Source organism: Neophocaena asiaeorientalis, unplaced genomic scaffold, assembly GCF_003031525.2.
Source record: "Neophocaena asiaeorientalis asiaeorientalis breed wild unplaced genomic scaffold, Neophocaena_asiaeorientalis_V1.1 scaffold59, whole genome shotgun sequence".
Lineage (NCBI taxonomy): Eukaryota > Metazoa > Chordata > Mammalia > Artiodactyla > Phocoenidae > Neophocaena > Neophocaena asiaeorientalis.
The window spans coordinates 7613196-7626587 of record NW_020174268.1 but is presented as its reverse complement, the minus strand read 5'-3'; the positions used below and the strand labels follow the sequence as shown (position 1 = coordinate 7626587).

At 36.8% G+C, this 13392-nt stretch overlaps 1 protein-coding gene across 3 annotated transcripts in view; it reads right to left on the bottom strand.

The window, feature by feature from the left end:
- The window catches only part of RNASEH2B (ribonuclease H2 subunit B), a 53502-nt gene that overhangs the window by 28577 nt on the left and 11533 nt on the right, over nucleotides 1-13392 (bottom strand). For all 3 annotated transcript variants that reach the window (XM_024755618.1, XM_024755616.1, XM_024755617.1), the window contains exons 5-7: nucleotides 5225-5289; nucleotides 3494-3599; nucleotides 1033-1114 (exon numbers count right to left, since the gene is read on the bottom strand). In XM_024755618.1, the coding sequence (XP_024611386.1) occupies nucleotides 1033-1114; nucleotides 3494-3599; nucleotides 5225-5289 (253 nt within the window). The remainder of the gene's footprint in view (nucleotides 1-1032; nucleotides 1115-3493; nucleotides 3600-5224; nucleotides 5290-13392) is intronic.

Sequence of the window (13392 nt, the reverse complement as noted above, 5' to 3'; positions counted from 1 at the left end):
ACGCAAGAGGGAGGGAGACGCAAGAGGGAAGAGATATGCGAACATATATATATATAACTGATTCATTTTGTTGTAAAGCAGAAACTAACACACCATTGTAAAGCAATTATACTCCAATAAAGATGTTAAAAAAATAATATAAAAAAATAATGGAATACAAAGACATAAAGTCTCTAACAAGATAAGCAGGTACAAAGAAATCCAGGAAAATATTAAACAGAAGGATATGTTTATCAATTCAAAGCAGGCTTTCAACATACTATATTACTATACTACAGAAACCAGTATCTACTAATTGTTTTTTTAAAGTAGGACCTAAGATGCAATTTGCTAAAAACGGCAACTGTATCTATTAAAAAGTCATCTTATATTCATGTATCTGAGGAAAAAATTATTATAATAATCAGGAAAGGCTATTAAATCATCACACACGTGAAATCTGAACAACAGTTGCTAAAATACAGAAAATAAACATTTTTTTCAGCCTAAGATAAAGTCTTTATATTTTATTAAAGATCATTATGAAGGAAGGAACACAAATCAGGTCATTCTCAAACCCTTCTTCCCCCTCAAAGACACAGACTATGCTTCATTCTTCATTGAGTTCCAAGTGTTGGGCATAATAAAAATACTTAGTGAACATCTAATGATAATAAAAATGGTACAAAACCTTTAAATATAACTTTCAAAAATATTCTATTCTGCTATCTACTTACTCTTTCTTTCCCACGAACCAAATTAGTTAAGTCTGGCTGGGGATAAAATTTTAACACAGTTTACCCTCTAATATCAAAACAACTGATAACCCCAATCCTAACACTCAGGGGTTCCTACAACGAGTATCCATTAAATCAGCTTGTTCCAATCAAAAAACTATCCATTAAAATTCACCTCCAAATCATACAGTCTATGACATAACTCAAGAATAATCTCTTATCAGAAAAAGTGATATAAGCCATAAAGAAACCCTATTTCTTGGAAACCAAGAAGCACAATTATGCTTAGTTATGACTAAAGCTGAACCATACTTACTTTAAATATTTAGATAAGTCATCACTCAATTCTTTAGGGATGTAATCAGATATCAGACCATGGGCATAACAAATATAATCCTCTGAAAGAAACAGAATGGAGAATGAAAAAAATAATTAGTAATAATTATGGTAGCTTTACAGTCAAATTGACCAGAGTTCAAATTCTGGCACTGTCTGGCCTTAGAGAGTCACTTAAGCTTTTTTTATCTATCTGTCACAGTAGTGGGGTAATCTGATGGCTGGATATGTAGGATGGTATCAAAGATATGATGAGATCATCAAGCACAATACAGCAGATGCCCACTAAATAACAGGTAAAAACTCAGGGTTCTTTTCTTAGCTGAGGCCCTTGAATACAAATAAAGTTCAAAAATCAGATGTAACAGTATGAAATATTCACGTCTTTTTAAAAGACTAATCTTTTCTAGGTCTGTTTCAATATAAAATAAATCTAATTATTGAAGAGTAAATGAGTATGCTCATTTAAGAGAAATAATACATGATATGTCTCTATTAAGTACCTGCTTTATAAGAGTCCTGAATGTTATATATACCCCCAAACTAATAAAATGCCTTAAAAAATAGAAAAAATCAAAACTCAGCAGAGAGTATAATCTTTACTTCTAAAGCATTTGGATTCTCAGTACTAAAATGAAACTCTGGTATCAATTAAATACAGAACAGAAGAGAAAATCTGTTTTAAAGCTCTGTTCCTTAATTCAGTATTTTTTGTAGAATACTAGGGGATAATCAAACTTAATAGATGGGATAATCACAAGGGGATATAAACTACCAAAAGCAATATCCCAGGTTTGTTGCTGGGATATTCATTTTCTTCTTTTTTTCCTTTCTCTTCTACCTTCAATGTTAGGATAACAATTTGCCTCAGTATTACTTAGGAAGTGACTGCTGCCTGGTCCACCTCATTCTCAAAAAGTCTTCAGTAAGAGATTTTCACTGCCAGCACAGAACTGAAAGTTATCATTGGACCCTTCTTAAAATATGCTCATGGTTCTGAGTTAGTAATTATCTAATGAGTCATGAATAGACAAAGTTATTTTAAGAAAGCCAATATATCATCTGTTTGCTTCTTCTGGTAGCATATCAAGCTAAAGATCTAAAAAAGGAAAGAATGCAGAGTATAAAGCTTACTTTATGGCTGGGAACCTAAATGGTCATGTAGCCAAGCCCAGACTCATATTTAGAGATTGGTACAAACACTGGCCTCAGAGCAGAAGACCTGGCCTGCTAGCTAGGATGGGTGACCTTGAATAAGTCATCTGCTTCTCTAAGACCACAGGTTTTCATTTTTAAAATGAGAAGATCTGTCTAAATAACCTCTAACACCCCTTCTCCTACTTTAACAAAAATCTATGGTTTTATCCATCTATCCATCCATCCATCCATCAATCCATGCATCTGTCTATCTGTCCAGCCATTTGACTCAGTCCCTTCTCTTCTTTTGTTAAAGCCAATCAAAGACACTGATAGCTGGTAAACTCAGATGTCAAGGGCAAGTCTACCACTCCCAGAATGGCAGGAGCCAGCTATTATCCATATGTACAACGTACTGTAAGGTGGATTTCTGCGAGTCGAAGATTGCCTGAATTACCAACAGGCCACCGTTCCTAGTTCTTTTTTTTTTTAATGATGAAACTCTGATGTTTTGGAGTTGTATACTGGAACAGGGGAACACTGAATTGGAGCTTAAAGTCAGAATAATGTCTGTCCTACCATTTCAGAAAGTTAATTGTATTAGATAGCTGTTTTTATTCAACTACACATATAAAAATAAGAGGACACTACGCTGTAAAAAAGCAAAAAATTTACCTTAATAACCTAAAAGAAAAAACTGCCAATTGAATAAAGTTTCATCTAAAATCAAAATATTGAGACCTACAGTAGGACCTATGCTTCTTGAGAGTAAGATGCAAACAGATACAGCTCATTGGAAATCCTTGTGCCACACGAACAGTACAACAAGAAGGTTATGAGTGTGGGCTTAAGAGTCAGGCAAGCTCCATTAGTAGCTCAGCTCTGCCATTTACTAGCTGTGTGACTTTGGACACAGCCTCAGGACTCTCACTGTAAAATGAGACTTAGATGGAGGGTCAGATGGGCTAATGTGTGCACACTGGCAGCTTAGTAAAAGGCTTGGCACACAACACACCCTCAATAAATGATAGCCAGGGTTTTTAGGGCTGTTATTACTGTTAGCGCAAAATATGTATTTCTTGAATGAATGATTTAAGTATCAACTAGTGAAAGAAGTGAACTACGGCAGAAGTACTACTTGGTTCTGAAATAAAATGCACGCCTGCCACAAGATCTATGAGAATACATCGGCAAGAATGTGAAGCTTCTGAGACATTAAGATTTTAAAATCATAAGACTGGCATTTACTCTGGTCAGCAACTTACTCCAGACAAAAATAATTTCTGATGAAATGATTTACTTACCTTCCTTGTCACTGGAAACCGGGTCACCAGAGAAAAATGCAGTAGACCGTACCCGGGCACCGACATTTACATTATTGGTTTTTAACGCTGCCATAGTCTGATTAACCTATGAAATAAACGGAAGGGGAATATCAGGGTATTTTCAACTAACTTTAGAAACCCCATGACTTTCCAGACAGTCCTCAATCCAGTTTAGATCCAGGAAGAAGTAGTTGAGGATCTAGAAATACCTTCACCAGATATCACAAGATGAGAGATAGCTGCACATTTGAAGAAAGGTGAAGGGTAGTAACAGCACTACGGGATGAGCTCAGTACATGGACTTCCTAAGGCCTACACAATATGAGAGCACTGACTCTGGAGGCAGGCTGCTTGGGTTTGCTCTGTGACCATGGGCTAGTTACTTAACCTCTCTGTGCCTCTATCTATGAGAGGGGGATAAAGATAGTACCTATCTCATAGTACTGTTGTGAGGATTAAATGAGTTAATGTATGTTAAGCTCTTAGTACAGAAAATGGCACAAAGCTTATATGTAATGATTTTCTAAATAGAATAAATAATATAAATTTCTCACTTCCTAGGAACTTAAGAAAGGAAACACAATCAATAAACATAAACCTCACTTTGCTATTTTGTGTCATTATCATTTGCTAAGAGCAAAAACAAAACGCCAAGTTTCTGCTCAGTACTTCTCATTCTTCACCTACACAGAATTCTACTAATGCAAATACTACTTACCATTAAAGCAAATGAAAAATGAAACATGGGTACTTTTCAAATCTTTTCACCACTCTGTACATAAGAACCTGATTAATTCTGCAAGGTTCATTTCTATGTTCCCAAGTTCCCAATGTGCTCAGTAACATGATATTACAAACATGTTTTTCACATACAAGATAGAAGAGAATCTTAGGAATCAGTACTAGAACTGGTATCCACTGAACTTACAAAAACTTTGTCATCCATAGATCTGGTCTGGCGAGATTCTTTATCACGGTGAAAGTATGCAATATCCTTAGACCAGTAGCTTTTTTGTTTTTTCCTTTACTATACCCATAATAAGAAATACACAGCAACCCAATACCCCAAAACATATATAAGTACGTTTCATACAGTCATACTTAATACTTGCCCATACTCTGTGCTATCTTTTAATACATCCTATCCTATTCTATCCCATTCCATTCTAAGAGAAATACTGATTGTGATCCACTAAATCGATTTGAAAAACACTGCCCAAGACCTTATATTGGTCTAATTCTTAGGATCACTAAGATACAGGGTTTGCCTGGAAGATGACCCCTCTTCAGCATCCAGACACTAAGCCTGAATCCCATCTGCCTGGTCCCCTGTGGGTCATGTGTGAGCAACGTCGACCTCTGAGACGCCTATAGGACTGACAGCATCAAGTGCACGTAGCCCTGGTATCACTTGGCTTGAAAGACTCAAGTCTACACCAACAAATAGCAAGAATTTCTTCATTCTCACTGGTGAGGACCACAGGGAAATGGGGATGCAGGTCAAAGGAACATATCAAGCTAAAAAAATACATGAATTAGGGAGAATGAAAAGCCAAAGATTCTTCTCCCACTTGGAGGTCTTTGTACAGCTTCTCTCTTGCAGTTGATGTTCAAGATGGTCTTTGGGGTCAGGCTTACTACCTTCTCTAAATATGTTTAAAAAGGAGCATTAAACTCTTTCTGCCACAAGGCATTGGAGAGATACCATACCTTTTTTTCCAGCCATTTTAATGTCTTCTCTTTGCTGTACTTGTAATATTTCTTCTTGTCTATTTCTGGATTAAATTAAAAGAAAAAAAAAGTTCAGTGGATTAAACAAAAAATGAACTCGTAAGTTTATATCATACACAAGATAACAGCTCTAAAATATTTCAGGGAGTTCCCCGTCAGTCCAGTGGCTAGGACTCTGCTTGTACTGCCAGGGCCTGGGTTCAATCTCTAGTTGGTGAACTAAGGTCCCATAAGCCGTGAGGCGTGGTCAAAAAAAAAAAGTCCTAATATTTTACACTTTTGAAAAACTCAATTTATAACCCTGGGAACATACTTGAGACATTAAAAAAAAGTCCCTAAACAGAACTGGGATACCTCAGATCTCAACCAACTATTAAATGAGTGGAAATTTAAGAAAATTATCAAATTATACAAACTGTCCTTATCACAAGGAGAAATTTTTTTTCTCTTCTTTTTATTGTATCTATACGAGATGGTGGATGTTAACTAAATCTACTGATAGTCATTTCAAAATATATGTAAATCAAACCATCATTTTGTACAACTTAAACCTACACAGTAATATATGTCAATTATTTCTCAATAAAACTGAAAACAATTCTACAGATAAATCTGGAGGAAAGGTAATTTTTTAATTGAAGTATAACTGACATACAATATTATATTAAGTTTCAGGTGTAGTGATTTGATATTTATACACATTCTGAAATGGTCACCACAATAAATCTAGTCATCATCTCAAAAGGTAATTTTTAAAATCAGCAAATTAACATACCGAGCAATCTTAATTTTTCTGAATAATTTTAAGCTCACCTCAATGCTTTCAATGAAAGACTCCTTTTGTAAAATAAAAACGGAAATCCCAAGAAAGAAAATTGAAGCTAAATGCAGGTGCCCATGAAGTTCATTGCATTCATTCAGGAAAAGAATCTTGTTAACTATTTAGTGCTGTTCTGGTGGGATTAGTGGAGAAAGAAGAAAAGACATATCTATCTTTCAATGTATTACCAATATAGCCATAGCTATTTCAGGGGAATTTAGAGTTATGATAGGCTCAATCTGGCCCTTTATGGAGATAAAAGTCTCATCTCATATAAATGATACTTCCTCTCCTCACAATCCAGCTAGCTTTATGTAATCTAACCGCTTAATGTCATACATGGTATATGATATTAAGCCATTATTTCCTTGGTAACACTTCATTCACAGGGTTTCTTGCTTTCTGTGCAGTCAGCAGACGCAGCTCTTCCACTCCGGCCTCCCGCCTCCATGCAGGAGTTACCTTCGTGACCACTGGAATTCCCACGGCCAGATGCAAACTTGCCACATGTGACTCTGCTTGAATTACATAGAATGACGCTTTCTCTTTCCTCATGATCATGGTGGGAAACGGAAACTGCTTGTTCAAGGGTGGTTTTCAGCAATCTATTAAACTTGAAGTTTCACTGAACGGTTGGTATGGGGAAGGGCTGGCCTGAGCTCTTGCACATTTCCTCCCCATCTCAGCCTGTGGTCGTCAACACTGTGGGCAATAGGAGGTGGATGGAGTGGGTGCTGGACCTTTGCACCCATCTCCTCAGGACACGTCACTGGAATAATGAAAATGAGGGACCCACTTCTGGCATTGCCAGAAGTTTGAGAATTCCAAGGCGCAATGCCTGCTCTCCTGGAGCCAGGACTGCTTGGCAAACCGCGTGCTGTGGAACCAAGGCAGATGAGACTAGACTCAGCCTCCCTGGAGGTGATATAATATTTCTTTGTACAAAAATAGGGAGAATTCTAAGAGCATACAGCAATCACTTAGTACATGTATGCTGCTGAATGAGTCTCAGACGTTCTGATCATTGCCTGAGACAATCTCGATAGAAGCTCAGTGGTCAGGTCTCTCCCAGGAATCCCACCTTGACTCTGCCACTCACTTGTCTCTACCTCCAAATTTCCTGAAAGGACATTCTACAACCTGCCATAGCTTTCCTCCCTCTCGTTCACTCTCTGAGCCCCTTGCAGGCCCCTTCTTTCCCTCTGGAAATGCTGGTTCAGAAGAAGTGGAGACCAGGCTATGAGCCGTACTGCTGGGGCTCCTACACCCCCAGCGCACGATGTCACCTCAGGAAGTCACCTATTGAATGAGGTGATGGCACAACATCTGGCACACATCAAATACTTAGTATTAGTTATGAAAAAATTAAATTATAACTTGTTAATGATAATAACATCAGAGTCTAATGCGTAGTCAGGCCTGTGCTAAGTTCTTCATACACAGTTTCTCACTGAATGCTCAGAATGAATCTCAGGTAAAAACTACTATTTGTCCCCATATTAAAAAATTAGGTTTGAGTGAAGTTAAATAAATTGTCCAAAGTCACTGAGCTGGTAAACAGGAGCACTGGATTCCTTCCCAACCTGACTTCAAAGCCGTGCATCTGGTGTTCATTTTACTGAGATCAATTAGTCCTCACCCCACTCAGTACTTCCGCCCCTATTCCTTATGGGAAAAGACTCTCCACCATGGACCTATACAACCTTTCTCTTGGTCGTTCTGCATCTCTAATGGCTTTTCCTCTGACTCTTTTCCGGCTCCACTGCCTCCTCCTTGGACGCCAACTTGTATCTCTCTCTGGGCATGACTTCATCCTGTCTTAGCAAGACTAAACCCATCCAGGAAGCCCAGAGCCCCGAGCTGAGGCTCTGTGTGTCATCTTCCTCCCAAATCACCTTCCTGGTCGCCCAGGCTTGAGTCACTCCTGCCTTGCTTCCCACTGGATTCCGTGGGAGACAGGAAGGAGCCAACATTATCTTGTAGAGAACAACGAGGGAGGAAGAATCAAAACAAACAAACAAAAAAACCCCAAAACAAACTGTCTGAAATCAGGAGGCTTAGCTTCTTGTGCTGGATCAGTTCTACTTCATGTTTTTAAAAAAACAACTGTATTTAGGAATAATGTTCGTATGTTAACACACCCATTTTTGGTGTACGATTTGAGGAGTATGGCCAAATGTCTACATACAGTCATGTAACCACCAGCCCAAGAAGTTCCCCTGAGCTTACAGTCAATTCTCTCACCCCTATCCAGACCTCAGGTAACCACTGCTCTGCTATGATTACAGAATTGTTTTTGCTTTATTCTAGAACATCATAGGAATGGAATCATACAGTAAGTACTTTTTTGTGACCCTCTTCTTTTGCTCAACATAATTTCTGTGAGATTCTTCCATTTTGCTGCAGCTAGCAATAGCTCTTTCCTTTGTATTATGGAGTAGTATCCTGTGTATGGATATCCCATGTTTTGTATACCCACTCACCTGCTGAAGGGCATTTAGGTTGTTTCCAGTTTTGGACTATTTTGAAAAAGTTGCTCTGAACATTCTTGCACAAATCTTTGTATGGACATATGTCTTCATAACTCTTGGGCAAATACCTAGGAGTAGCATTACTGAGTCGTAAGAAATTGTCAAGTGGTTTGACCATTTTATGCTTCCACTAGCCAGGTAGGTGAGTTCCCGTTGTTCCATAACTTACTGGTAGTGTCTGTCTGTTTTATTTTAGCAACTCTGGTGGATATCAGTGATATTTCCCTGTGATTTTAATTTACATTTTTCTGGTGACTAATGATATTGAACATCTTTTCATGTGCCTTATTCATAAATCTTCTTTTGTGAAGTCTGTTCAAACCTTTTGCTGATTTTTCTACAGGGCTGGATATTATCTTATTATTGTGTTAAAAGAGTTCCTTTTACATTTATATATATCTTTTATCAGATATATGTCATATAAATATTTTCTTCCAACTGTGGCTTGTCTTCTTTTCTTAATAGTATCTTTCAAAGACCAGAAGATATTAATTTTAATGACATGTAATTTATAATTTTTTTGTATGGTTAGTAGTTTTTGTGTCCTATGAAATCTTTGCCAGTCCTCAAGGTCACAAAGGTTTTCTTCTATGGCTTCTTCCAGAAATTCAATAGTTTTCATTTTTGCATTTAAATTATTGATCCATTTCAAGTTAATTTTTCTGTATGACTCTGAGGTGAGAGTTAACATTAATTGTTTTTCATATGGATATCCAATTTTTCCTGGTTATTTGTTGAAAAGATTATCCTTTCTCCCATTAAATTATCTTGACACTGTTGGGAAAAAAAATTGGCTACATAAATGTGGGTCCACTTCTGTTCTATTTGGTTCCATTTATCTATCTATTTAACCTTATACCAATGCCATAATTTCTTTATCATTGTAGCTTTACAGTAAGTCTTGAAATCAGGTTGTGTAAGTTCTCCAACTTTGTTCTTCTTTTTCAAAATTGTTTTGGCTACTGTAGATCCTTTGCACTGTCATATAAATTCTAGAATCAGCTTCTCAATTTCTACCAAAAAAAAAAAGCCTGATAGACATTCCATTAACTCTATAGATTACTTTGGAGAGAATGGACATCTTAACAATATTAAGTCTTCTAATTCATGAACATGGTATATCTCTCTACTTATTTAATTCTTTAATTTCTCTGCAATGTCTTGTAATGTTCAGTGTACTGGTCTTGCATATTTTACGTTTCATTTATCCTTACAACTTCATGATTTTTTATATTATAAATGGTGTGCTTTTATTACACTGTCCAATTGTTCACTGCTAATATACAGAAATAGAATTTTTCTATATTGACCTTATATCCTGAGAACTTATTAGTTCTAGTGATTTTTTTTTTTTTTTGGTAAATTCTTTGGAGCTTTTTACATACACGACCATACTGTTTATGAAAAAAAGATAGTTTCACTATTTACTTTCTGATCTGCATAGCTTTTATTTATTTATTTATTGGCATGTGGGATCTTAGTTCCCTGACTAGGGATTGAACCCATGCCCCTGCAGTGGAAGCATGGAGTCTTAACCACTGGACTGCCAGGGAAGTCCAAATTTTTTTCTTACCTTATTGCAAATGCTAGGATTTCCGCTAGCAGGATGAGGAGTTGATATCCTTATCTTGTACCAATCTTAGGGGAAAAGTGTGTTCAGTCTTTTACAAGTATGATATTACTTGTAAAAGTAATGAAGTATGATATTAGCTTATGTTTGTCATGGATGTCCTTTACCAGAAGGAGGAAGCTCCTTCCTATCTCTAATTTGCTGAGAATTTATATTATGACTGAATTTTGTCAAATGTTTTTTTCTGCATCTATTGGGATGATCACAGTTTTTCTTTTGTAATGTATAAATATGGTGACTCATACTGATTGATTTTCTAATGTTCAACCAACTCTGCATTCTTATGATAAACCTCACTTGGTTATAATGTACTATCCTTTTTACATAATTAATTTGCAAATATTTTTAAAGGATTTTTCCATCTATGATCATAAGGGATACTAGATTAGTTTTCTTTTTGTAATAACTTTGATTTTGGTATTGGGGCCATTCCAGTTTCATAAAATTAGTTGGGAAATATGCCTTCTTCATTTAATTTCTAAAAGAATTTGACTAAGTATCATTATTTCTTTGAGTATTATTTTTTTCTTAAAGTATGGTAGAATTCACCAGTGAAGCCAGCTGGGCCTGGAGTTTTTTTCCTAGGAAGTTTTTAAATTACAAATTTATTTCTAACTAAACATTCCCCTGGACAAGATGATCACTAAGAAGTACCAAGCTTGAATATCCCAAAATACTATATAAGGATGAAGTGCATAAACTACTGTTTAATTTTAAAATTTACACATTTTGATAAGCAAGGTGGTTTAAAATATTCACGAAGGCCACAGATTACCCACAATTATGAAAAATACCATAACATGTTCTATTGTGTCCTAAATTTAATATTTGCGAGTTTGTGAGTTAGATGACATGTGCACGTGCTGGAAAGGTTTCTTTCCCTAATGTGTCTGGTGCCTATAAAACTGGTCTCAAACATCTGGAAAGATTGGGTTTACAAAATAAAGATGGAATAAAAAGGAGTCCACAATTAAATAACATGTTCAGCAATTGGGTAATCAGTTCACAAACTTGAATTTCCCTGATGTATTGTTGAACAAACTGCCTGGAGCAGATTTTCACATCTACTTTCTGAATGTTTTCCATAACTGAGAAACTCATATGGTCTCTTTTTTTCTTTCCTGCCTCCTGGGGATAGAAACTTGGCAACTGTGCTTGGGGTATTTTAATCAGGTAAGTTTTCCTGGCTCTTCCTGTTAATCACAATGAACAGCACAGCATAGCTTTTGCTTGCAATATGAAACAGAGTATTATACTCAAGATGAAGTTCATAACCCTTTATTAGTCCTTTCCCCTGTCATCTCTCCACTGAATGGGAGCTTTTTTGGCAAGAAGCATACTGAGCCCCAGAGCTAGCAAACTGAGACACATTGTTTCCTTCACTAATAAAGCAGGCAGTGCTAACTAACTAAGATCACCACCATCATCATTCAGGATGCAAACAACTGTGGCTGGGTTTATTCGGCAGGGAGAAGGAAAGGTTCTCATAAACCTAGCAGGCTTAACGAGATCTTTAATGCCACAGACTTTTGAGACAGCATCTGGAGTCCAATATCAAAATAGCTGACTGGGGAATTTGAGCATTTCAGGTTTTTACTCTCTCTGCACAGTGCCTGTGGGGAGGATAGAATTGAAAAAACATCAACTTTCCTCTTTATCTCTGCTCCCTGTCACAGGTAGTACCTGACCACGCTTTAGCAGTCTTCTTTGTTTCTTAGTTAAAAACCCTAGCAATAAAATAAAGAGAATGGAACCAAATACTAACTTAAAAATACACAAAAATCTAATTCAAACAAGCAGCCAGGACCCAAGGCAATCACTAAAAGAGGATGCCTGGAAAACAGAACGCTCACTGCCAGGATGAGAATTGTCTTTTCCTTAAGCTGTAGAAGTTCCCAGTGTCTCCTTTCCTGTCTCTCTCTTTGTCTCACAAAGAGACATTATTAATGGGATATACAAGACTAAAAAAAAATTAAGTTTCTATTTTTACATGAGACAACACCTAAAAACTCTAACAGAGTCTCCTGGAAGTGTTACACAGTTGTAAGAAGGAAGAGGAAGAGTTGCCGTCAGACAGACATGGGTTCAAACCTTGATTTTACCACTTCAAGTTCTATGTTAGTCAATGTGCTTAAACTCTTTGAGCTTCAATTTCCTCATTTGTAAAAATTCTGGTTCTACTAACAATGAAAGGGAATTACTGCAAGAATTCAATAACATACGTAAAACAACAAGCACAGAGATGATATATAATAATTTGTTAATATATGGTAGACATTTTTATTATTATCTGATTATCCCCATTCTCCTACTTAAACCACTTGACTCTGTATTAATCAATGGACCATCAAACAAATGTGCATTCGTCACTTACTGTATACCTAGTACTTAAACATCAGCAAAGAATTTAAAATTTCTAGTTCACAAGTCTTAATGGTACAAACATTTATTGAGCACTTACTCTATACCCAGCACTCTCTGGGCACTGATTTACTTGTATGATTTCATTTAATTCCTAAAGCATCTCTTTGTGGTAGATAGTAGATACTATTAACTGCAATTCTTAAATAATGTTCATATGCTGTAATTTAGAGACCTCAACACTCTAAAGGCAAGAGAAGGAACGCTTTATTTTACGATTTAGAACAACTTTGCAGAGTACTAATTATAACATATGGCAGAATAAGAGGGATACTCTTAACCCTTCATCTTACAGATCAAGGATGCTGAAAAGTTTGAATGATTTGCTCAAAACCATGTAGCAAATACATTCTTAATTTTTCTTGTAGGCTATCAAATCCTGTGATCAGATTACCAGATTGTTCCTAAAGAAATTCTTTCCCTGAAAGAGATATGAAGCAAAAATAACAAAACATTAACACTGGTTGATTTTGCAGTTGGAGACAAATATTTGTAGCTTTTTCCCCGAGTTTTTCTGTACCTTTAAATTTTTTGATTAAAAAGACTGCCTTGGGCTTCCCTGGTGGCGCAGTGGTTGAGAGTCCGCCTGCCGATTCAGGGGACACGGGTTCGTGCCCCGGTCCGGGAAGATCCCACATGCCGCCGAGCGGCTGGGTCCGTGAGCCATGGCCGCTGAGCCTGAGCGTCCGGAGCCTGTGCTCCGCAACGGGAGAGGCCACAACAGTGAGAGGCCCTCGTACCGCAA